Source organism: Glossina fuscipes, unplaced genomic scaffold (assembly GCF_014805625.2).
Source record: "Glossina fuscipes isolate IAEA_lab_2018 unplaced genomic scaffold, Yale_Gfus_2 61, whole genome shotgun sequence".
Lineage (NCBI taxonomy): Eukaryota > Metazoa > Arthropoda > Insecta > Diptera > Glossinidae > Glossina > Glossina fuscipes.
The window spans coordinates 2716302-2744238 of NW_023998433.1; the positions used below are offsets into that span (position 1 = coordinate 2716302).

General features: G+C 32.9%; 1 protein-coding gene across 1 annotated transcript; it reads left to right on the top strand.

Moving 5' to 3' along the window:
* The first annotated feature begins 725 nt into the window (after positions 1-725).
* LOC119637972 lies at positions 726-27612 on the top strand. The gene is made up of 6 exons (XM_038034456.1): positions 726-1636; positions 2529-3798; positions 20809-20869; positions 26890-26964; positions 27081-27320; positions 27381-27612. The coding sequence occupies exons 2-6, from the start codon at positions 3699-3701 to the stop codon at positions 27469-27471; spliced, it is 567 nt and encodes a 188-aa protein (XP_037890384.1). The 5' UTR covers positions 726-1636; positions 2529-3698; the 3' UTR covers positions 27472-27612.
* Positions 27613-27937: the final 325 nt, after the last annotated feature.

The following is a 27937-nucleotide window of genomic DNA, read 5'->3' on the forward strand; positions in this document are numbered from 1 at the left end:
GTTTTCAACACAGAATCAAAAAACAAAAAATATATATGTTTACTTTTTTTTTTCACGTCATATAGACACTAGCGATCGTAAAAACGCATATAAATACAAACAGACCTAATGGCACACATACACGTACTTATCGTACACATTCAACTATGTAGACAACTATCCAACGAAAACAAAAACTCGAATGCTTGCACGCCAGAAAGTAAAGATGAAAAGAAAACAAAACCAGCAAAATAGAAAAAACAAGAAAGAAAACAAAACGACACTTCGTCGCTGAATGTTCTATAGCCAAAGGTACGAAAACATTTGACTTTTGCCTTTAGACCAAAGCAGACGTGTTTACAATAATTTTTATCTCCTTTTTTTTGTTTTTTAAGTGAAGAAAACAAATTTTCGTTTTAAATTTGCGAAGGAATAAGGAAGAAAATAATATATATTTATATAAATGCGTAAAGAACTCGGTAGAATATATAAAATAATAATCAACCGTAATAAATAGCAATCATACGTCATGGTTTACAAAGCCAAACAAAATGAATATCTATTAAAACAAAAAAATATTAATGAATTAAATAAGAAGGAGAAAATAATAATAATTTTACAAATAAAAAATAATTGAGAAACATTTATACAAAAAAAGATAAAATTTAAATTATACATACGTTTATACTACATAAAAAAACTAAATTAAATGAAGTGAATTTAAAAAGTATTTAATAAAATAAAAAAAATTAAAAATTACATATAAATTAAAAATTAAATAAAATTAATTAAAGTGTTACATTTTGCACTTTTGAACCTGAAACAACGAAATGAAACTTATACTCGATCTAAACTGAATATTTTATCCACCACTAGACTCGTCATATTGATTAAAATCTTAACACATCTTAACGCTTAACACATAAACAATTTGATGTACGACTTCTTATGCATTTGCAACACTTTATCATATAACTTGCCGAAGTAGCTAAACGATCCGCTTTTATAATAATTGTAGTATTTTTGCAATTGATTCAAGTTAAATCCCCTTTGGGAACCTCATATAAGAATTTCAACAGAAATGCAATCTTTATGCTTCGAGAAAGACAAAAAGTTATAGATTCCGATTTCGCTGTTAACCGGGGCCAAAGTCTTAAATTCTTCTTCAAGATTAAGCAAATAAGGAAATGATCATGACTTCAACAGATAGAGGAACAAATCAGTCAAAGATTTGTATGCGAAATACTTTTTCACACGTCTTACAAACTTTACAAGCGCGACATGCACTGCGCGGCCTTCCCAGAATGGAGCACGTATTTAAAACTGTTTTGAAATTTCTTTTTCCTAAGAACATTTTCCCAAAGTGTTAAACTGACTGATGAAGGTTTCAGCAAAATTTTAAATTATCATTTCCTACGGGTCGTAAGTTATTGATAATTTAACTTTAAGAGAGTAGTCGAAAAAATAGACTTTTCAACAAATTTTTCTGAATGGAAGATAAGGTAGCGGAATAACAATATTCGAGAAGACATTTAATTAAGCATTAAAACAAATTTTTTCTAAAAAATGTAATAAAAAGAAAAAGCGGAACCATTTTCGCGTGGCACTATCAGTGTTATGGGCTCCGCGGTAGGCAGCGCAACTGGTGCAAATTTAAGTAAGAAAAAAAAATTATGTAATCTAATTCCTATTACTAATGAGATACATAAGGGGGCTTTCCAAAAGTATTAACTTTTGCACAATTGACGCGTATTGGAATGAAAATGTTCAACTTTCGATCAAAAGAAAGCGTTTTTTTCATGATGCTTATTATGATTATATTTAATTTAACTAGAGGAACGGATTATAAAACTAGAAGCCTTAAAACGCTAGCATCTAAGGCTATCGACTTTATTGAAACCGCCTGAAATTTGAATCCACGACTATTGACTTGTTAATAATAATAATAATAATAATTAATAAAATTATGTTAAAAAAAACCAAAGTTTTTGATTATTAGAATTAAGCCACTCCCACAATTCTGTTTTTGAGCCATTCCTGAATTTTTAGGGGGTCATTTAAAGCAATGAAAATATTTGACTTTTTGAAAAATTTGCTGTGGTCGATAAGAAGGTATAGGCAATTTTTTGCCGCTATTCTTAAATTATTTCTTGCTCGCGAAAATAAGCTAGTAATACACATATACATTTTATGCGATCTTCGGAACTTGCTTCTTGAACGGGGAAATGATGAGGAAACAGAAAATATATGATAGCAAATGATGCCCAGAAGTCCTGCCAAATACTGATATGTAAAGTGTGCAATTACCTGTGGATCCGGCGGAGATTTGGTCGTATACGTTTTTGTACTGAATTTTTTTTAATGAGTCAGTTAAGGATTCTTACCTGAATTCGATTTTTTGCCATGTTTTTAGGTCACAAGTTATTGACTATAAAATGTATGAAAATTTTTTTTCTTCTTTTTTTCTCAGCCTTGTTTTCAGCTCAATTTTACGTATAGTTGTGATCCCATTTTCACTCTCGTATTTTCCCACCTAAATTAAATTCCAGTTCTACGCTTCAATTTGTGCGACTAAAAAAGTCTCAGAGGAGACATCAAAGCTATGGATGAACATAACTACATCTAGCTCACAGTAATATACAATTTAAGAATATATGTAAAGATATACAAATAATTTATGAAGCTACGGAACGGTACTTCTGCATGATACCAATGAAGTGAGAAAAATAATATATCGACACATTCGATAGTGTAAAAACGAAATTTAAATGACTATTTAAGTGCATTCGTTTTAAATTACAACAAAACTTTTTCAAAAACAAACAAAAACAATTTCCTTTGCCTTGGCATCTAAAACATGCTAGGTTTGCCAATAAAATGTAAGCAATGCCTGAATTCTGGAAAGGATAAAAAAATACAGAAAATATAAAATAATAATAATGCAAGAAATATCCCACAATGATTTATATGACAAGCACGCATAACGTTGCAGTAATGATGGTGGTGGTGATAGTGATGGTTGTGGCTTAAGTGACACACGCTCTATTACAATCAACAAACTCTTCGAATGGAACCGTTGTCTACACTATCCTTTTTTTTGGTTTTGCTTCATATGTGCGTATGTGTATATGTGTTTATGCACACATATACATGTAATATTTATGTATTTATTTACGATAAAAGCTTGTCAGCATTCATACACAACGCGAGCGTATATAAATTAAGCTTTTAAAAATTGGATTAGTGGTTGCAGTCGGTCTTAAGGGATCTTAAGGGATCAACGACAGTGACATTAGCGGCAATAAAAACAGCAGCAATTGCAACTCTTATCTAAAAATCAACAGTAACAAGAAAAAACAAAAGACAAAAGAAAAAAAGACTAAACAATTGAAACAAATTGTCTTTGACAAGTTCGTAGCCATTAGATGAAGAGCCAACAGCTCGCTTGTGTGTTTGAATGTATGTGGGCACATGAACTGCTATTTGGTTATTTTATGTACATTTAATGGCTCTCTTATTCGCTTATTGTGAGGTCAATGGTGTACATATTTTCAAAATAAACTTGAAATCGTTTCCGCTAAAATTCAATCACACTAGTGAAGAGAAGACAGCCTACAATTTTATATAAACACATAACATATACAATTCCGGCGTGGATACCATAATTTTTTCTTCTTTCATATATATATACATATATATATATACATATATTTGGCATAATGTCACAATTCTATAGAAATCGTCGTCGTCGCCAGTCTGGTGAACCCTGCGATTGTCTACGTCCTCTTATAAGAGCATTTGGTTTTATCACCGCCATCGGTAAGTTTCAATTTAGTCAACATAAGCGTAAAGCAAATTTCAAATAAGTAAGAAACCTTTCTGTATAACTATTATTGTATCGAATTGGAGACACCCTCCACCTCAAGTAACTTATCATGAGTGCAGGCTTAGCGAATTGATCGCAAGCACTTGCTCTCACATTACTTTTATATTATAAATAAGAAACTGGTTTACTCCTATGCTCGTGTACATTGTAATTTCATGCGTAAACAAAATTTAATTACCTAAGCACTGTTAACTTAGATGTATCGGAAAGTTCTGTTCGTTCCGGTTGCAACAAACTTCAAAGAGGTATTTCACGCATATCTGGATTGTCTTTTTTATAACTGAATGTACATATACTGACGTAGCAAATGCATAACAATAAAGGTGATTCATGTTAGTATTAAGCGAGAAGTGATGCTATACGCCCGGCTACTGACAAAGTTCATTTACTTCCCTGTATTCTATACAAATTCCAATAAAGACAAAATGGTGTGAAAGTGTTTAGGAAAGGCGCAGGTTCTGATAGAGCACGCAAAAGATGATTCGAAAAATTTCAATTAGGTGATTTCGACCTTTCCGATAAGCCACGCTCCGAGTGACCATCAATCGAAGGCGACACTGTCAAGGTGATGCTAGAAAACAATTCTTCCTTCACAGCATATTGATTCAACAGTTCAATTAACTATTTCAAAACATATGCGCAAGCCAAGATTTTGTGTTATTCTTAAAACGGACAGAACTTTCCGGTAGATCTCTTATATATATCTGTAGTTGTAATAATCTGTTCTATTAATAGTTAGTATGAGATACCGTGTATTATAAACTATGATTTAAATAATTTAAAAATAAATCATTTGAACAAATCTTTTATATATGTATTTGTATCTATTGCTTATAAGATTTTTTAAAAATTTTACACACAGACACTATTCAAAAATTATTCCGACAAAAAGTCACCTAACAATTCAATCTATTAACAAGAAATGTACATAAGAAGTAGAGATCGTTTTTTTTTTCATTGATTTGAAAAAAGTACAGTTCAAGTTTTATTGCGATTAAGCAATCCTAATAACAATAGATGCTTTCTTGTATACCAATGGAACTTATTAAAAAACTCTGCTTGAATCTCTAATTAATAGTATTTGCTTTAAAAGGAATTATGCAGCATCCGTAACTAATTTTAAAAGTTACTTCAATCCATTCTAATTAAACTGATATATGGTTATTGCTTTAAGTTTTTATAGAAATAAGAAAATGCGTACGCAACGTAGATGCATTCCTCAGCAAAAGGATATTTTGAACGTATAAGATGTCGAACTGATGATCCGTTCAGTACTCAAGAATGGATTTTTGAAGAGCAAACTTTCGATAACGAAAGATATACAGAATCAATACACTCAAGAGATTTGTTTTGAGGATAAAAGAACGATTACAACGCAAAAGGATGTCGGTTATCAAAACAAATTTGAAAAATAACGAACGTAACTTTTGACGCTAAACATGTCTTCGTTAGACTTATATTGTGTTCATAAATGCTGTTAGAACAACTTCAGCATACGTACAATATTATATATATGATATATACAATAATATATAAATTGAAAAAAAATGCAAATGTATCGGAGTATAAGTGCAAAATTGAAACGGGTTAAATCGGACAAAGTCTAAAATATAACTAAAACTCAACTTATGGCACATTTTCTATTAGAAACAATTAATGAAACTTTGTTTTTACTTAGCATAGTAAATGATCTGTTTTTCGTTTACTGAATTCTGACAGGAGGAAAAGAATATACTGAGAATAATATTTATTCTTATAATTCTGGTTGTTACGCTTACAAATGTAATTTGAACGTGGAATACTATAGAACAACTAAAGATTCTTATGTAGTGTAGTGATTTCGGTCAGGAGGTTCGTCATACAAGTTTGCCGATCATTGATAGTGTGCCGTTTTTCGAAAGTTGCATAATATTATTTATTATTTATTTATTTATTGTATTATTTTATTTATTATTTTATTTATTTATTTATCGTGCGTACTTATTAGTTCTTCGATTGAAAGCAAGTTTGCTGCTATTTTTTTCAAATTTCATGCAAATATCTTTAATAGTGAATGAAATAGTCTTGTTAACGGTCGTCTGAAAAAGGACATTTCCGATTGATCTTATTGTTTTCTTATTGTTTGAATGAAAAGAATGTCATCAGAATGCTTTTTTAGAGTTTCGAGAAAAGCTCGAAGCCACACACGCAGATAAAGCTAAATCAGACAAATACAACGATTCAAGTTCCGCTAACGGAAGAATGTTTACCACAAATACTATACAACTGAGCAGACAGGTAGATGGACAGACGAGCATGTCTAGTTGCATTCCAAATTTGAAACTGGCCACGAATTTGTATACTGTATGTGGTTTTTGAAGTTTGTTTCTGCGCGTTATAGAGGTATTGAAAATCAAATAAATTATAATACACTATTACATTGATAAGAAGTGGTCAATTTTTTCCATTTTTGTGCAGATGTTACAGCACCGCTCATGGAATATGCGTTCAAATTTTTGTACATTAATTTGCTATATTGTATGAGCAATGAGCAAAAAACCAATTTTTTGTTGCTTTTGAAAAACAAAAAAGTGTTTTCAATTTACTGTGGTACTGTGGGCGTGCTGCTTTGGGCGTGGTGGCCAAGAGAATGTTTATAACACTCATTTGGCAGACGGACGAACGAGCAGATGGACACACACACAGATGTACAGATAAAAATCGATTTAGAATTTGATGCTAATCAAGAATATAAATACTTTCTGCTGGGCACAAGGAATATGGCAGACAGACGGACAGACAGATAGATAAGCTTAGATGGATTCTGGAAATAATTGAATCGGTCAGTATTATAAAAGGTGGATCTATCTTAAGCCCTTCTGCGTGTTACATCACGGCCGCACAAACTTGATATACCCTGTGCCGCAAGTGCTGTAGGGTATAAAAAGTGAAACAAATTATTAAACCAAAATTATAAGGAATAAATAAATGAATATATAAGTTTGGGGAAAAAGAAATCCATTATTTTTATATGAACTTCAGGACTTTATTTAACATGCTTCGAATTGTCCGATTTGGGTCAAATATGCACCGTTTTGTTGTACGATTTGTTGCCATTTAAAAGGTAACTTCAAAATGCCTCTCTCATAGAAGTCCTGATCTCTATTTGCAAAAAACTCTAGTAGTCGATTTTCACAATCCTCCCTAGATTCCAATTTTTTATCATTAAAGAAATTTTGCAATGGAAGAAAAAGATGATAATCGCTTGGTGCCAAGTCCGGACTGTATGGCGGATGCATTAAAACTTCCCAACCAAGCTCCCGAAGTTTCTGGCGAGTCACTGTAGATGTGTGTGGCCTAGCGTTGTCCTGGTGGAACACGACACCTCTCCTGTTGGCCAATTCTGGCCGTTTCTGGTCAATCGCTAACTTCAAACGGTCCAGTTGTTGACAGTAGCGATCAGAATTTAGCGTTTGGCCATATGGAAGCAACTCATAATAAATAATCCCCTTCCAGTCCCACCAAATGCATAGCAAAACCTTCCTGGACGTTTGAGGTGCTTCACCGCTCTTTGACCATGATCGTTTTCGCACAGGGTTATCGTATGTGATCCATTTCTCATCTCCAGTCACCATCCGTTTAAGAAATGGGTCTATCTCATTCCGTTTGGCCAAGGCTTCGCAGATGGAAATTCGATCCATCATGTTTTTTTCTGTTAATTGGTGTGGCACCCAAACATCGAGCTTCTTTTTGAATCCAGCTTTGTGTAAATGGTTTAAAACTATTTCATGGTCGATTTTTAGCTCCTGGGCGATGTTACGACTGCTAACATGCCGGTCAACTTCGATCATTTCTCCGATTTTATCGACATTTTCGACGACCGGCCTACCTGTGCGAGGTGCATCTTTAACATCAAAAATTCCTGAACGGAATCTACGAAACCAAAATTGCACATAATTGGCTGTTACAGTATCGGAACCATAAACACCATTCACAATTTTAGCCGCCTGGCTTGCATTTTCGCCTTTGTCAAAGAAAAACTGTAAAATGTACCGAATTTTCTCTTTGTTCACTTCCATTTTTAACACGCTGTAACTTACAACTGAATGCACCAAACACAAAACAGCAAAAGAATTTTTTTTACTGCGAAGTGTCACCTTTCCAACGAGCATAAATCTGAAATTGTTTGATCGATACTTTACGAGATATCTATCAGTGCAGCCATCTACCGAAAAAATAATGGATTTCTTTTTCCCCAAACTAATATATGTATATATGCACATAATATATTAAAAGCTTATTTTCGATCCTATCCGATTACTTCAATCTACATTGACATGCTGTCGAGCGAAAAAGTTGAAGTTTTTCGCAATAAAATCCTCAACGTAAAGTCCAGTAAGTATTATCTGTGTTCGTTGCAATCATCATCTGTGACAAACCAAGTTTTTGTTACTTCCACAGTTTTATCAGAAATTGAGTTTCTAACTGCACTTAATTTATATTTCTTTGCATAGGGTCCTCGAGATATTTCAAAAAGTTCATTCCTTCTTTCTACTTTAAATTCAAGATAGAATTAAAAAAAAACCTAAACTTTCCCTTTACTAGTATCATTCGCAGTTCTGAAGTTTTTAACACAAGAACTACCGAGTATATCATTTTGCTCCATTTTAATTTTCGATTTTCATAAAAATAATGTATGTAAGCAGATCACAGCTGCTTCAGATCGCCTGAACACTCATAAGTTAATGAACTTTATAAATTACAATATCTTGGCGTTTTTACTGAATCCAGAATTCAATAGAAGTCAAAAGAGGTCGTTATCCCTATTAGTTCGCAAAAATAAAAAAATTGCGCAGACAATTGGAAAAATTTGGCATTTAGCCGAAGTAGTTAAATCGATTAAAGCATTAAGATCCGTTTCATGAATTTTAGTTACGTGACGTCCATCCAGATATTAATTGCTTACAGCTTATTATTGTTTTTGAAGCGTTTCAAGTTAATTTTCTTGAATGAAATGCACTTTCATTTGCTTCATTAATTATTACATGTAAATATATTGCATGTTTTCAGTATTTTAACCCGCCAACATATGCTTAACTAGTTTTCGTAATTAAATCGAAGTAACAGCAATTACACTTGACAGCTGTATGTTAACCTAATTATATAATCTAGAAGAAAAAAAACTTATTCTATCTATAATCCAAAACATTCATCATTATCGTACGTGTAATTCATTGATATAAATGAACCTTGCTGATATTTATAATGCGAAAATATTCTATTCGTTAAATTTAGATATTATTTATTAATAAATGATTAGTACAAAGTATACATTCATATATTCATTATCAGTCAGTATAGACTAAATTTTTAATTTTTATATATACGCGTAGGCAAAACCTGCAGAAATAAAAAAAAAACATAACTTCTCTTCGAGGTTCCATTTTAAGCGCTGTCGCTCGCTAAGTCAGCCTGACTTCATTATTCAGAATACATGTCCAAGTTGATGCAGATTGTCCGAATCTAAATAAAAAAGTAGTCTTCCCAAATTCTTATTAAATGGAGGACTGAGCTGATGTAGCTACATATGCCTTTGCGTTTGTTTCATGGCACAATTTCCAGTGAAATTTGACTCATATATTATAGTTACATTACGCCCATAGATAAAAAGCTCAAACAACTTTGACAAGAGAAGCCGAAGATTTTAATTACTTCTACTTTCTTAAATTACATGCGATCTACAGTAGATATCGAAATAGTTTATATTATATTTACAGCCGCTTAAGTTGGATGCAACTTATACTGGAAAGTCTGCCTTTCTATCTATTTTACGTTTTATTATTTTATCTGGGATATCAAAACTTATATTAAGTTCACCCTTTACGTTCCGTTCAGATTACGTTTCGAAAGTGGCGATATATACGCACAGACTCCATTAGAATTCGCAAAAAAATAAATTAATAAATCTAGCTTATTGCACTTTGTGTGTTACTATCTGGCTGCTCCGCACTCTCTTTGAGTATTTCATGACATCTATGTTTGTCTTATCTATGTATAACGGTGATCACATTTTTTATATAGTATTATTGCCTAATTTACACTATTAACTACAGCCCAAAAGTTTTCCCGGCTGCTGCCTGCGTGTATAATTTCAGCGATTGTTCTCATCCCTATCCAATTTCGAATATTGTGCACCCGCGACATTTGTTCTTTCCCAAGGCTCTACGTCCTTTGATGTGGCCTTCCACTATTAAGTGTACAAGTTCATATCTTTCTCCACGTCCTTATGCGTCCAAAATACACACTTTCAGTTTTTTAATATGCTTTACTCATGCTTAGAGTTAATTCTTCTCAGAACAATATTTTTAGAATTCTAGTGTAACATCACATGTCAAAGGCTTTCAGTCTGTTCATTGTACTGATTTTTAGATTTCTAGACTATACAAGAGCAACGATCGTACGAAGCATTTCATGAAACGAAGGAATAAGTTCATTTGCCGGCTTGCTAGAATTTTCTGATATTTCGTGTACGCTGATCTAGCCGTTTCTATTCTTTTTATTTCCACGTCGCTGTCCCAGCCTTCGTGTAAAATATACAGCCAAGATATACAGCCTTGGAAACCCTTTCCACCTTTTAATTATTAATTGACCGAGTGGCATTCGCATATGGAATAATTTAAGATAAGAAAAATATACAGTACCAAATTTGGACCATCTAAGCCAATTTTTTGGATTCTGCGCTATGTAAGAATTTTCATGAAAAATGATCCTTTATAGGGCACAAAAGTTTAAGTTTTAATATGTTATAATGAGAATTGATCCATAATAGTAATTTGATATAGAAATTAACTGTGCTGAATTTTGAACACGAACCTCAATTTTTGAAACTCCTGGACAAAACCTTTATTTGTAAATAGGTCTAATTTTTAATATACAAACAGGGTATAATTTTTATCTTCTCTTGCAAAAATAACAATTGGTGTGGGATATTTAATAGTCGGCTAACCCCGACTATAATGGTTTCACTTTTTATTATACTCTATACGACTATACCACTTGCCGTACAATGTCTGTGCGAACGTAAGCAACACGCAGAAAGACTTGAGATAGTCACACCTTTTATAATACCGATCGATTCAGATTTACTTTCTGCATCACTCTCTAAATATATATAAGTTTGTCTGCTTGCCTGTCTGGTCAGTTCGCAATTTTTGATATATTTTGATGAAATTTACTACGGTGACGTGTTTCGAACCAAGAGCATTATTGAAAATGGTTTGGATCGGTATACTTTTTCGACCACTCCACGTATAACGCCCACTTCTGAAAGGTCGTTATATGGAAAAAATTGTAATTTGCAAAATTTCTCGGCAAAAGTGGACAAGTAGTAGTATTTCGGCATTATTAATTGGTATAAAAACTTTGGACCGGTTGGGGCAATTTTTGAACCCCTCTCATATAGCGACAACTGAAGTTCATTCGACAAAACTGTAGAATACGGCAAGCCTGAGGCTTCAACACACGTTTACATTGGCAGACAACAGACGGCCAGGCAGACAGACAAGCTTGGGTACAAGAAAAGATGAGTTAACCCCAAGTGGTGTAGGATATAACGAAAAATTGGACAATTTCCATTATAAAATGCAAAAAAATGAAATCTTTCTCTCAATAGATCGATCTGGTCCATTTAATTTAATATCAAATTACTATCATAAACAAATGTTGTAACGTTTCGGAAACTCAACCTATACACGGATGTTGTCGTCTAATTCTTACCATTTTTCGCATGTTTTCCGGCCTGGCTCGTCGGATGGGGGGTGTCCAAGTATAGGATATACAGACACGTGATAGGTACTTGCCTCGCTACGATATTCCATTATTTTAAAATAAAACAGGCTTACTATGAAATCTTAAAAAAAAAGTTTTGACTAATGTAATCCATGCCCTGACCACATTGCTTCTACCTCGCCTCTCCGCCACCCACCGGAAGTCTTACCAGTATATTACCTTCTAATAAGAATACATTTCTTTACTCTCCTTTTCAACGAATATATTACAATGTTTTAATTACATATGTACAAGTCACAATTTTCCAAAAAAAAGGAAGAGTAGTTAGTATTCAATCTTATTACAACCTTATAACGAATTAGTACAATACTTCGGAACCAAAATGTTCAAAAGGAACAAAGACTATTAAACAGTTTTATCGATTTCTTGCGATGATTTAATTCAATTTTGCAAAACCTATAATGTACAAAAGGTACATTGGTTGTTAAACAATCTTTTCAGAACTTAAAACGACTTAGTACAATATTTCGTAACCAAAATGTTCAAAAGGAACAAAGGTTATTAAACAATTTTATCGATATCTGGCGATGATTTAATTCAATTTTTGCAAAACCTATAATGTACAGAATGGACATTGGTCGTTAAACAATCTTTTCGAAACTTAAAATGACTTAGTACAATATTTCGTAACCAAAATGTTCATAAGGAACAAAGGTTATTAAACAATTTTATCGATATATTGCAGTGATTTAATTCGGCATTGCAAAACCAAAAATGTTTACAATGAACAATGGTTGTTTAACAATCTTATCAAATCTTACACGACTTAGTACAATATTGCCGATACAAAATTTACGCTCTGGGCAAGGGTTAATAATTAATTTCACAAAACGACTTACCGAAACTGCCAACCACGCCGATGCGCATCGCCATAGCTGAAAGGTGCTTTAATTACTAGAATAAATGCTAGATTTATCGCAAAAAAGGACTAGGATTAATATTAAGGGCCTAATACTCGAAAGATAAGCCAAGGATTGCTTCCCTCATAGAGACGGTGTGCTCCGGACGTTACGCCGAACGATTTAACTTCCTTCCTTCCTACTTTTATTTCTTATATCTTTTTTTTCCTTTTTGCCTCAGTCCCTTTTTTCCTCCTCGTTATCGAAAGATTTGGAAAATCCTTTTATCGTTTCCTTGAACGACAAAACAAAATAGCTATCCTTTCGTTACTAGTCGCGATTGCACAGCAAAACTAGGATTATTTTAATTTCTCCCAACGAAAAAGAATTTGCACGCTAAAAGAATACGCAGAGCGCCATCTTTTTTTTCTTCTTCTCAAAAACGTTTCATGTAGAGCCAAAACGATCATATAGCACCCAAAAATGATTTGTAGATTTTGTTGTTGTTTTACACCAAAGTCACAAGTTTTAAGCACATGCCATTTTCGGCAAGAATTCATTAAATTAATTGGAATAATTCCATCGATATATGGATTGCATGGAAGTGAAATTTCTCCCTTTAAATACTATTATAATTTCTTAATAACATTGTTAAAAATGTTTTTTAAAAATTTTGCTAAAAAACCACAGAAAAGTAAAAAAACAACCGACTCTACGCCATTATCCAGACAAAAAAAACCCCTCTCTTTTTTCCCAGAGTTCCCCAAGTTTTTCTCTTTTTCCTGTTTTCCTACGCGCCGCTTATCGCTTTTTCAAGGTTGCCAAAGTTTGCCTTTTTCTATCCTTTTTTTTCTCTCTCCCCACTACGGTGCCTGTTACAATGTTCTAAATAAAAAATTAACAAGAAGGCCTTTTGGCATATAAGGGTTTAAATGTCCCGAGGATCCTGATATGCGGTGACATTCACAAAATATACCTTCCTGCTCCGGTAAGATTGATTTGTTTGTCAATTTATTATTACGAACCAATTTTCACCATGGAATATTGAAAATTAGGCGCTTTTACAGTCTAAAAATTGAGTTTTCGAAGGAAAGGTTATATCAAAGGCGGTTGAAAAAATTTGTTTCATACCACTGTAGAATGTCGACATACAATTTTCAATTCAGCCCTGAGCAGAAAATTTTAAAAATTGTAATTTTTTTCCATGTAACAACTTTTCAAAACAAGGCGTTATAAGTGGAATGTTCGAAAAAGTTGACCGATCCGAACCATTTTCAATAGTATTCATCCTTGGGCCAAAGCACGTCAACGTACGAAATTTCATCAAAATATCTCAAAAATTGCGGTCGACAGGTTGAATACATGCTTAGGCCAATTCAGAAAACGATTCTAAGCCAACCGTACAAACTTAATGTACCCTGTATCACAAGTGGTATGAGATAAAAGAAGCTACCAACATTGTTGGTCTCTTTTTGGTATAAAAAAAAAATAAATGAATATATGAATAAAATAATATATAGCGAGGAGATAAGTGAGATTAACATCAATATAAAAAAAGATATGTAAATAATTGAAAAATATTTGTATGTGTTTCAAATATTGTCGATAATTAATTGCTTTTGTGACTTAAAACAAAAGTTGTAAGTCAAGGTCACTGTTATTCCCTCATATATGTTGGCAATAGCTTTGTAAATATGTGCTCAACTAAGCTGAATTTTACATTGCTTCCCTATATGTATACATGAGATCAATCTGAATAGTGCTTCTACGTTGTCATACACGTAAACAAATTTGACTATTAATTTTTATGCTTTTCAAACAAGTTTATAATTTACATGCATTGTTTCAATATCATTTTTGTTATTTATTATTAATGTACGTAAATTACTTATAAACAATAGATGTATGCATATGTGTAGGTAATAACCAAATATATTAACCCACCGAGCGACAACAGCGCTTTTGTTTTCATATTAAAGCTTTCTTATATTATATTAAAAAAAAAAAAAAAATGGAAACCTGACATATTTGAACTTTAACACCTTACGAAAATTCATGACGAATCACATTAAATGTGTACAATGGATTTGATTTAATCAACCTAAAATCTTACGGAAAATCAAACAGTATGTGAAGATCAGTTCGAATTTGAAACTAGTAAAGATATTAGCAGAGCCTTGTAATTACAGTAAAAGAGATCTATTAAATAGTTAGGATAAAGGTGCGGTTGGATCTGGAAGTTTACTCCATCCAAATTGGCAAACGTAAGATATTTTTATGCACATCTCATGAATGCGGTAAAAAAGTTCAACTTGCGACTGATAAAATGGCACTCTTTTATTATTATATAAAATTTAAATTAACCTATCGAAAAGTGCCCTACGCGGCATGCTAGTGAATATTGCTTTAAAAATATTGTAAAAAACTTGAAATGAAAACAAGTAAGAACATTATAGTCGGGCAAGGCCGACCGAACTGTAAATGATACAAATTTTTTGAGTTCATTTTTTTATGAGATTACTATAATATTATTAGTCAACTTCAATCACCACTTGTTAAAACTTAGTCTTTTCCGTTCTAAAAAGAATCAATTTTCGTAAATATCGTTATTTGGGATAAGATTCAAAAAAATAGGACGAGATTATGATTATTATGATATAATTTTCATCGTGAAGCACTGAAAATTATACCTTTTTATCGTACGAACTTCAGTTGTGAAGGGGTTTTCAAAAATTTCCCCAGCCGGTCCAAAGTTTTCTTACCTATTTAGAATGCCGAAATACTTAGCCAATTTTGCCGAGAAATTTTGCAAATTACAATTTTTTTCTAGATGACGACTTTTCAGAGTAGGGCATTATATGGGGAGTGGACGAAAAAGTAAACCGATCCAAGCCATTTTCAATAGCATTCGTCCTTGGCCGAAATACGTCGATATACCAAAATTCATTAAACTAGCTCAAAAACTGCGACCAGTACACACAAATTTCGTGAACAAAAATCAGGCGCTCAGGTATACAGACAGGCTTAGATCGATTCAGAATCGTTATGTGAATCAATCGATATAATAAAAGGTAGGCCCATCTTAAGCCCTTCTGCCTGTTACATACGAACGCACCAAGATAATTTACCCTGTTCCACAAGTGGTGTGAATTGTTTGAATGCGTTGCGTAAACATTTTCAAAAATTATGTTTCGAGATGAACGCATTTAAAGTTTCGACATGTAGGACAGACATTGTGTTTTATCGCAATAATTTTCTCTTTTTTTTCATCAGTCCCCAGCAATATAAAAATGCCCTTTCATGTTCAAATACACATTTTAATTTTAATTGCTCCAGAGAGTCTCTTTTGCCGCATTTCGAGAAGAAAGAATCGCAAGCTTACACTTAACTGGTTGTGAAATGATGGAGAAAAAAGCCAACTCCAAGAATTTTATCTCTCCCTTTTAACTTCTTAATAGAATTATTGAAACATTCGCTAACCGATGTTTGCAATTTTTTTTTCTCTTTTTTTAGAAGGGTATATGTTTTTAAATAAATATAAAAACTTTTCAAAGACATTCCTGAGTGCATTAGAGAAACTTGAAATAAACAAATAAAATGTTAAGTTGCAACTTCCCAGCAAAGTTTCATTTGACATAGGTATCAGTTTCGTTGTACTTGGGAAAGAGGTCAAAATCTTCATAGGAAACATATTTTTCGGATAACGAAGTTTTTCCCGCATGTTCAGGGAAGTTCAAAGTATCGATTAAACCAATAAATTACAAAGAAATAAAATCGAAGTGAATCTCCCGATGCGCCTACAATACAGGAAAACCGTTATTTGCAAAGAGGATTAGCGAGATTCGTCTCCAGGCGAATATAATTTATTTCCTTGTTGTTACTCGATGTTCAGTTTTTCGTGAAATTATCCCATCAATATTTATCATATCATATATCGAGGTGCTTTCGTTTGAAAAGAATGATTTCCTATGGAAAATAAATTCGAAAATAAAGGAGCACATTGTGCTGTTATGTATGAATATCTATAAAAGTGTGTGAAAACTTTTTATCGTCAACTCTCTAATAATTTAGATCTTTTTAGAAAAATTATTTGTTACTCTGTTTTAAATATTTTTAGTAAAGCCTATAATTCCTTCTTTGACATCAATTCAAGTAAACTTATCAGCAGTGGTAAAGTGTTTCGTTCGTTTATGGGGGGCGTGACAGAATGCCAATTAACACCATTCATTACTTTTAGTCAGGTGTAAAATATAAGCAAACTATATCTCATGAATTGAAAACGATTTATTAAAATGTTTAATTTATTTGTCGAGCTGGATTTAACTTTCTTAAAAACTGCAGACTGTATTCATGTTTTATCAGTATATGAATTTTCGATATTTCATCTTCACTCTTGTACGACCAAGGAAACTCTAACAAAAAACGTCTTGAAATGTGTGGTTTTGACTTAAAAATTTATGTTGACTAAAAATGCGACCCGGCTTTACTTAGTTTTTTAAGTTGGCATACGAAACGAGTTGGCAGCGAGAGATTGTCTTTTGACGAGTTTTTTTTTTTTTTGGTTTTCGTTGTTGTGCGCTTTTCGGTAAGGCAGATGAGGGAATAGAAGAAAAGGAAAAAAAGGATGGTGGAAGAAAGGAAAGTTTATATGCGGAAAAAAGCTTCACAAGCAGATAAAAAACAAGAAAAGCGATCAAAGAAATTACGCGACTCTTTTAAATAGTAAAAGAAAAAATGTGTCAAGACTAATTTGTGAGTTATTAAAGATAATATATTATAGTGAAAATATTAAGTTGATCGAAGGAAATAAGAAGAAAAAAGCAAGATGCCGGGTCTAAATGTCGGGAATTGAAAAAAAAAAGATAAGAAAAAGTTTGAATGGTAAAATGAAGAAATTTGTTTGAAATGTATTAATAGAATTTTACGTAAAGATGGAACTTTATTATCAGTGTCCACGAAAGAATATAAATTACTGAAGAAGCAAAGGAAATACAATGATCAGTTGACAGAAAAAAAAAAGAATATAAATAAAGAAATTATTTCATTATCAACAAAAATAACGATAACAGTAGTAAATTCCGATAATGGAGCGCCGGGTCGCCATGTGTTTATAAGCCAAAATTATTTAATCTAAAATAAAGCTCCTCTAGGAAATTAAATTCGGTCGGGACTGAATCGTTTATACCCATCACCGTTGTGCTAAAAAATACAAAAGAAGTAAAAGAACAAAATTTCAATGTCCTATAATATGAACTGGGCGCAGCTGAGTTTTTCTATTTTGAAAATAAAAGTTTTCGTCGTATAGGCATGTGGGTATTGTAGGCCTGTCGTTTGAAAAGTTGTAAACGATATCTTTATTTTCGCTAACGCGAGAATGTTTACCACAAATACTAAAAAGTTGCGCACACAGACATTTCAAATTTAAGATTGGTCAAGAATTTGTATACCTTATGGGGTTTCTGAAGTTTGTTTGTGCGCGTTATAAAGATATTGAAAAAAAAACTTCCTGCAGCGCTTATATAGAGTGCAGAAAAACATAATATATTTTGTAGCTTTCAAATGTAATCGATTCAGTGGAAAATTATAAGAGAAAAATAAATACATAAACTAAGCAGAAATGTGAGACAAGAATTTAATATGAAACGTCGTTAACATGACTTCGATTTTAGACAAGCCTAAAGAAAGGAAATCAAAATTGTCAAATTACTTAAGAACGCTGAATATTTGATTATTCCGTTGGCGCTTTGGTTAAATATAAATTTTGAAAAAAAAAATGAGAATCATATCGAACGTATTATTTTTTTTGAAGAAATGGCCATTCTATAATAATTAAGACGCGTGAATAATAATCGAAAGAAGCATGGAACGATTAGTTTGTAATATAAAGAAAAACAAGATATGAGTAATCGATTGAGAACAAAACGACATTTTATAGCTGTGTCATTCAAATTTGATTAGAGATGATTCGATATTCAGTAAAGGGAAGTTAAAAATATAATTTTTCTTTTGGACAAGAAGAATCTTGAAATTTTTGCCTATAAACGAGTAACAAATATAATCAAAAGAAAAAAAAACGAAAAATGTACATTAGTTTGATCGGCAAACAACAAAGATATTCTCTCCTAACTTGGTTATATAATAACGCTGCAATCACTTCCAGTATTCCAGTATTTCCAGTATTTGTATGACTTGAATTTGATGGCTCTATACACTTTTCTGTATAAATTAAAGATTATATTGTAGCGAATTCAGCAGACAAACAGTTTTTTTTTACTTATATATAATACCTATGTACCAATAAGCGTTAAACTTGGATAATTTTCTGTTTGCATACATTTGATTAGGAAGCATATTATTTGGTTTTTTTTATATAGTTATTAACTAATAAAAAACTGAAGAGAGGAAAGAAAAATACTAAAAAAAAAATGTCGCGCAATTAAATTCTTGATTATAAGGAGACGGTAGATTTAGAAAGGTCTTCAGACTCAACTTCGGAGTCTCCCATTGATATTACGGGCCGAAGGAAACAATTAGCTAGGAGGGGTAATGAAAGGCCCAGGGCTTAGAGCACAACCGTTCAGTAGGTAAGTAGGTAAGAGTAAGTACGTGCTTTTCTTCTAGGTGTAAATGCCAAAATATAAAACTTACCCACATCTCACAAACTACCTAGCTCGGCAAAAGTATGTATATCGGTCTCGTCTGTCTCCTATCCCCACAAAGTGGCACTATCGAGTATTCCTAAAATTAATGCAGCTCAGATTTTGGCTAAACAATTAGGATAGAGACAAGTAATGTTATTAGACAAAAAAGTGGCACGCAACGATAAGCTGAGGTTACAACATTATTAACAAACGCACATGGCTATGTCGACACACAATTTCGTCCTGGTCAACAATCTGTATTTGAGGTAGTCCGAACATTCTTTGACGTTTTTCCTGACACCAGGTTAAAATAACTTTTTTCAAGTAGCTAAACAGATAACTAGGATTAAAGGTATATACAGTTATGCAAGTAATTTTGTAAAGAAATTTCAAAGTGATCAGTTGTGTTATAATATAATAGTGAGACGTAATTTTTAAAATGGGAAGTCAAGGTGAGCGTATAAGACACATTTTATTTCAAAAAAGGTAAAACAGCTGCAGAAACATATGTAGAAACATATGCTGTGTATAAAACTATTACTGTAACAGAGCGGACTTGCCAAAATTAGTTTGCGAAATTGCTTTCTTGAAATTTTTCAGTGAATCCTTTGCCGCGTTCCGGTAGCCCAAATACCATTGATAGCGACCGACTAATGGTTGCGATTGAAGATCATTCACACATAACGATTCCTCCAAACAACTGTTAGCGATGGCAGAAAAAACTGAATCTTATGTTGGGGGAACACTGAAATTCCCTGAAAAGTGGCAACTTATTATTGAACAGAATGGCAATTATGTAACTTAACGAAGTTTATTCTTTATATAGAAAAAATTGTATTTCATGGTGAAAAACCGCAAGGAATTTTCCGACAATCTAACTAATAATTTATTAGGATATTTGAATCTGATTTGAAATGATTTCTTCATTCTTCATAAGGTGAAGTTTATAAATATTCTTGTAATAATACGGGCCGAATCTTTTTTCATTACATTGGTATTGCAAATGGTTTTTTTTTTTTCTTCTAAATCAAATCCGCAAATTCCTTTTTCTTATTCGTCTCATAAAATTCAATGAAAAGTATATAATAACAAATTTCAGATTTTTTATATACAAAGTACGTTCCAAAGAAAAAGAACTTTCTTGGGTGCTCACCGAGATTCTTTCAAGCTTGACGTGAATAACAACCGGACAACGTGTAGAAACCGATTTACGACAAACAGATGTACCGCCAAAATTTATTAAAGCTTTACTCTAATTCATCTATCGGCATAAAAATACGATAAATACTCTCTTCTATAGCTTCGCTTAAATCTTATCGTGATACATTTTTGCTGACTCTCCTATCTATACAATGTTATCTTATGCGGACTTCCAGTTGGAATATATTCAAAACATTTAAGTAGAACTATAAATCGAAAAACAATATTAATTAAGCTACTATGAGGACACGAAATGAAAAAAAGAAAAATAATTAATTAGCTTAAGCGATGGTATTTCGTAAATTCAGTTATTATCTCAATTTGTAATTCAAATTTCCATTAGCTAATGTCTTTCTACTTTTGTTTTTTTTACTATCTATCCAGTAAGCATGATTTAACAAAAATGTTATCGTTCTTCTTACTCTTGCTATTTCAGTACTTTGCGGTGTTGGTGTTGATTTGCACTTACATGGCTACACGATCGGGCTTATTTTGTTGTAAGTACTGAGCCGTTTGCTTCTTTAGCATGGAGTAAGTAATAATTATTATATCATATAAAGTCTCTTAATTCTCTTTAACCAGTTAAATGTGTCGGCCTGTTTGGAAAATGTGAGTTTAAATTCCGGCGCAAAAATTTACCGATGACGAGTATATCCACAGATGATGTGTAGTATGAAATTAACTTGTAATGAAGTAATAATAATGAAATATACTGACAAAATGACACGCACATTCTTACATACGTTATTATCGTAAATAAACATTCGCAGTGATATAATTTTATGAGGACATCCGAGAAGAAAGGATAAACGGATCACGACGTATATTCGTGTTATTGTATTATTTCCATGACGTGCATATATGTCATAGGCAGTTAACTGATTAAACAATGTACATAAACTGCAAGCTATTTTAACTGTCGACGATCGAGAGCATTTTTAGATTGGACGATTAGATGATGGTGGAAAATATTTCTCTAGCACATTTCCGATAATTATATATTTTAGAACAAAAGGACATTCTTACTTAAAGTCAGAACTATACGTTATTGAAAAATGCGTATACGCTACAAGATCTCACCACCATATTTCTGAATGTTGCAAACATAAGGATAAATATAGAACACCTCCATATTCCATTAACGATTGATTGTAAACAAAACTTTCTGATATAGCAATTCAGAAAAAACGAACAACACACAAATTTTTACCACTTTGAAATTAAATCCATGGATCAAATTTTGTGATTTTTGGACAGCTCATGTGACCAATCACACTAATGACCCAGACATTCATATATTAGATAAAATAAAAGATTGGAAGTATTTTTTAATCATGGATCATTTAAGAAAATTTGTAGCCGCATTAACCCTATCAAGCCATATTCTAACGCATGTGAAGGGTGACGGTAGATAGATAATTAAAACCACGTAAGAAAGAAGTGAGAAGAACGAAAGTTATAGTCACTTATAGCTGAAGTTCTCATACTCATCACATTTATCTTGAAAAAGATAAAAAATAAATAGTGAAATTTCAATATTTTTTAACATTGGGTGGGCAAGGTCAAATTGTTCCATTTTTTATAGTTACTGTAGAATTTTTCATAGAACATAGGTCGAAATGTTTGTCGTTGCATCAGTTGCATTTTATTAAGACAGAGGCGTTCTTAGATTATATGATATCACAAGCATGCCCTTAGACAAGTTTAGTGCGTTTTCAATGCCATTAGCTTTCAAATTTGAAGCCAATAATATAACTTTTACGAAAAAGAAAATGTTTACCCAACGCATCCACGCAGATGATTGGACGGACACACCTAAATCGACTCTGACACCGATCAAGAATACGGGGGCAGGTCGGAAAAGTTTCCACCCTTAGCAAAATAGACGATATCTTTTCCTTATATTTTCTTTTATTTTTCTACATAGTCCTCTTGTACACTCTTCTCGCAGCGATGCTCCCGCGTCTAAATTGTACTCACGAATCTCTACTCTGCATAAAAGATGTAAACAAAGAAGCCAGCTCTTGATTTAACAAAAATCTCTTTCTTATCTTTAACTTCGAAAGCAATTTTTGGATTTGGAGGGCAAAAAAAAGTTGCTTGTGGCTACATTTAAGAAATGATAAAGATGACCAAACAATTTTTACCATAAGTCAAGATGTCTAATTTGCCCCTGTATTGTCCTTACTTTCTCGAGATAATCGGTTAAGATAATTCCATAATGAATGATTTTTCATCATTTTGTTCGTCAGAGAAACAATTGCGTTTGTGAAGCCAATTCTCCCTTTGCAATTCATTATTTTGAATGTGTTTTTCTTTCTGGAGTTTATTGGTGTTTCATTTACGGTTATTAATTCGTACTAAAAGTCTGATTTTTGCCTTCAAAGTGCGCCAAGGCTTTGAAAATTTGCATTGCTTCGAAAAGAGGCATTCCAAATCCAATCAGGATTCTACGCTGGCACGATTCAATTCCATCCAACTCGCTATTAATTTATGTATATGGCTCTCTTGTCATCTTTCAAAATACCTTAGCATAGTTCGGTAGTCAATTTTCTCCATTTTCACACAAACACTGATATCGACTGACTAAAAAGATTGTTAAACCACAATTGCCCATCCACAATGCTTGAAATTTTCTTGAGTACTCATCACCGTATACGCAAAGATATTCCTCAGCTTTTGTTGCCAAAAGTTATGCCATCTTCATATATAGGTCGGAAATATTTTAGACAACCTACGTACATTTGTATATAAATTATAGGATATTTGAAGGTTGCTTCTGTATGTTGTGCGCTAACCTTATAGCGTGTTGGACATAGAAAAACTTTGTGCCATTTATTTATTCAATTGCGTTTTCAAAATGAAAAGTTGCTGCAGAATTCCGTTAGTGATGTAAAATTTCAAGAGAGGGAGCGAGAGGAAAATATATTGACTCAGTTTCACGGCCTGATTCACAAAAAATTTTAAAATGATGGCATCATAATTTTATCAACAAAAAAAGCAGAGTTGGGTAACTCTGCGCGCGCGTTGTAATAGCGTTTTAATTCTTTGCAAGAAATATATCAATTTCTTAGCATATCTCTTAAATTGTTTGCTTTATTCGAGTTAAAAGTATAAATATCTTTAAAAGACCAAAGTGTGTAATTTAATTTATATGATATACATTAATCTTCTACGCGAAATTCAATTCAGTTTGGTGCACTCAACAGTTAGAATTCTTGGTAAAAGTCTCTCCTTTTTCTGTTAATCTGTGTTTACAGGTTGTTCTGCTTTCGCTTTGTATTTTATATTGGTTTAATTTGCTGACAATTTTTGTGTTTTGGAACGTTTTAGTTTTTTGTTCTTTTTCTCTTCATAATCTCCTTCTGTCGTGTTTCACTGGACATGGACTATTTATTTACACTGTGTAGTGAGAAAACAGGCCCAGAATCTTAGCGATTAATCTCATGCTGGCTCTGCGAATATTTTTGCCAAGCAAAGTGTGCTGGTTTTAATGGTCGTGCCGCCCATTTGTGAAGTGGCCAAGCAGTCCAAACATACCGATATAGTCATAGCGTTCGATGACTTCAATTTGCCACAAGTCACTTGATGTTACAGTGATAATTCTGACTGTTTGATTCCTACTTTAAAATCTGACAGAGCTATTCTTTAACGAATTATTTGATCGTAATTTAGTTCAATGCAACCGTACTCCTAATTATAATGGTAGGCTGCTAAGACAATTAAATATTTCAAGAATAGAACAAACAAGTTTTTAAAAAAATTTTGGAAAAGTGGTTCTGCTTGCGACAATTTCGCTTATTCAGCTGCAAGGCATAGATTTAATTTCATCAACCACCAACATTATTGCAGATACTTTCAGTTTATAAAATCCTCACTGATTGCTAATCCTACATTTTTTTTAAATTTGTTAACTCCAAAAGAAACATCTTCATAAATCCCTCGCCTGTTTCTTTCAATGGATCTGAGTCCTCGATTGATGTTGAAACCTCAAATCGGTTTGCTGAGTACTTCCGACAAAATTTTTGGACTGTTAATTTCGATTTAACTGTAAACTACCCATGTTCGATAGATAATTCGGTTTCAATTCCTAACTTGGTCGTTTCAGTATAGTCATGCGCCCGAACTTGATGGAATCCCATCAAGAATCATGTGTACTTAAATCATGCGCTATCAGGTTATGCTATGTTATTTCAAAGTCTTTAAATTTAGATGTTTCCTCTTTGTGTTGGAAGAGAAGTCTGCTTATTCCTATTCATAAAAGTGGAAGCAGACATCTTGTTGAGAACTACAGAGGCATTGCCAAGTTGAGTGTCTTGCCTAAACTGTTCGAGCGAATTGTTTCTCAGCATTTGGCCTTTGCCATCAAATCGTACGCTTCTCCGTTTCAACATGGCTTTCGAAAAGGAAGATCTACCGTGACCAATCTGTTAGAGTGTACTTGTCATGTATCCAAGGCCTTTTCTAGTGCTTCTCGCACTGATATCATATACACTAATTTTAGTAAAGCGTTAGATTTGGCTATCCATAACGAACTGATTTTCAAACTCCAAGCCTCTGGTTTTCCTTTCTATTTAGTGAGGTGGATAAGCTCTTATCTGCATAATAGATCATTCAAGGTTTTGTTTAAGTTCATCACCTCGGATGAATTCCCCACGACATCTGGCGTACCTCAAGGCAGCCACTTAGGACCCATTTTATTTAATTTATACATATTATTTAATTTACGCCTACGCTCGGTGATTAAATCCAGCCAGTGCTTAATGTATGCTGATGATGTGCAACTGTTTTCTTCTTTTTTCATAGAATCGCAATCTCATCAGCTTCAAATTGACTTAAATAATTTGGTTGCATGCTGCACGTTGAATTTTATGAAATTAAATCTAAATAAACGTAAAAAGCTTTCTTTCTCAAGAAGGAAGTCATTCATTACTTAGTATTTCATTGACTCCCACAAGTTGGAGGTTGTCAATTCGTTCTCAGATTTCGGCGTTCTATTTGACCACAGGTTACGTTTTAACTTACATATTGAGCTCTCGATAAGGAAAGCTAGGTCCGCGCTTCGTTTTATAAAAAGGTGGTCCAAAGAGTTTGATGATACCTACATTACCACCCATACTCGAGTATGCCTCGGTTGTGTGGCCTCCTTACTATAGGCGCGTAGATTCAATTGAGTCTGTTCAAGAGCAATTCTTGCTATTTGCCCTAAGGAATTTGGGCTGGGACCCAATTGCCTCTCTTCCGCCCTACGAAAATAGGTAACTTTTGTTATCCTTACCGTCACTTGAGAAACGTAGATTTATTCTTGGCGTTTCCTTTTTAATCAAAATAATAAATAGTACTATAGATTTCCCGCATTACTTGGTGAGATAAGCTTTAACGTCCCTAACCGCTTCTCTAAGCACTTTAGCTTTATTAAGCTTAGTCAATGTAAACACAATTATGAGCGATTTAGCCCGCTCAAAGTTGTTTACAGGAACCTAAACGATGTCTATCACTTATTCTCAATAACGGACTCTTTGCTTAATATGCTTGGTTTGCCTATGTCGTACTTAAACTAAGTTGCATTCTTAACTTCTCTTTTTTTTCTTTCGAAAACTAAAAGATGTTGTTAACGCTGACGCTTGCCAAGCTTATGCATGTTTATAATGATTTAGGTGTTCGCTTGCGATCTTGATCTGTTCTTGTTGTGGCTGTGCTTCTGGGCTAGCTGTGTACATGCTTTTTTTGTCTTTTTTTCTTTCTTATTTATTTACACATGAATTATTATTTTAAGATACTTCGTTTTATTATACTTTTTTCACAACTTCCTATGTATTGTAAGATTTACTATTAAGATTTACTTGAATTTGACTACTAATTTGACTTAGTTGAATTTCATATATAAGCAAATAAATAAAGAAATCAATAAATAAATAAACAATGACAATTATATGATCGAAATTACACAGCTCTCGTCATATAGGAACTATAAAGTGATTGAACCATTGATTACTTGATAAAAAGTTTTTTTTTCTAACTAACTTATATGCAAAATTTGTGGCCTTCGATACATATTTCTATGCTTTCTTAACATTCGAGAAGTTGAGTACAGATGTTCCATTCCATGATGTTCCATGAATCTGTTACAAACTTTACCTCAGTAAATATGAGAGGCTGTGTTCCGCTAAATTGTTTAAGATTTGTCGCGTAATCTTTTAAGTTAATCAAATCATTTTTGTGCCTTCGCTTCTTGATAGTAGGCGGGGACATCATAATCTCTTCTGGCAAAGTTGAACAATTCAATCGAATCCTTACAATCGACTATTTATTAATATTCAGATTTCACAATGCCTAAACCAAATTCACAATTTTATTATTTCCTTCAAGCAAACACAAATTTCACCGTAACGCAGTAATTAGTAATCTTACCTCCTGCGCCTGCTTCAAATTTTTGTTAGATAAACTAATGTATTTAATATTTTCAATTGCGCTCCACGATTTTTTAAATGAGAATTTTTCGGTTTATCTCTTTCAGGGTTTCGACAATGTTTATGATATTTTTTGAAACCAAGTGGATAATAACTTTATTTCTGGAATTACTCTTTGCTAAGTAAGTTCGAGAAAACTTTAAAAATATATATGGAATGAAATATAAAAATAAATAAATAAAAAACGAAAAAAATTGTTTTTATGTTTTAATGTTTTTACTTTATACAACAATTTCAGCGACAATTATTCCGTTTGCTTGGAATGCTGGAGTTTTTGTAGATTTTTTGGCAGCTGGCGCCTGGCGTTTCCCTACATATTAATCGGGATTGCTCTGATGATGTGGCCGCACAACCTATGGCTAAGTTATGTAGCTGGCATTTTAATGATTTTACTGGCACTGCTGCGTTTATGTTTAATCTTCCGTTTCACCAATAACTTCAAAGACGAAGAGTTATTGCCACAATCCGACTTTGACAAGTGACTGTACTTTGAAAATAATTAACAGAATATTTTCACTAAATGTATTTTGATCCCTAGAATTGAATCCGATTCAAACAGACGTGATGACGGTTTCGTTGAAATTGTGCCTAGTTTAGAGGAGGAAGAGCCTATCGATGATGTTTGCTGATGATGACGATATTATTGTTATAGTTAAATTTTTTTTTTATTGATTTCTCTTGTAATCAAATACTTTACTTGTGCTACTTTTTAAGTTTTTCTCTATCCGCCTGGGTGGCCGAGTAGGCAAGAGTCGCGACTAGCAACTCAGTGGTCGTGGGTTTCGAATCTCAAGTGCGGTAGAGTTTTTAATAAAGGCCGATAGCCTTCGATGCTAGTGCTTTTAAGAGTTTAGTCTTCGAATTTATTTCTCTGGCGAAATTAATAATAATAATAATAATAAGTTTTTCTCTCAAGTATTCAAAGGCATTCTCTCCAAGTTTTTTATGACTAATGGTGTTTTGCTTCGCATTTTTACTAAACTTATAAATTTACAATATATAAAGAATTTGTTTTCTAAAAAATAAACTTTTGGAATTATCCTCGTAAACATGGCGAAAGTTTTTATTCAACGCATTCACCTTCATGCATGACAA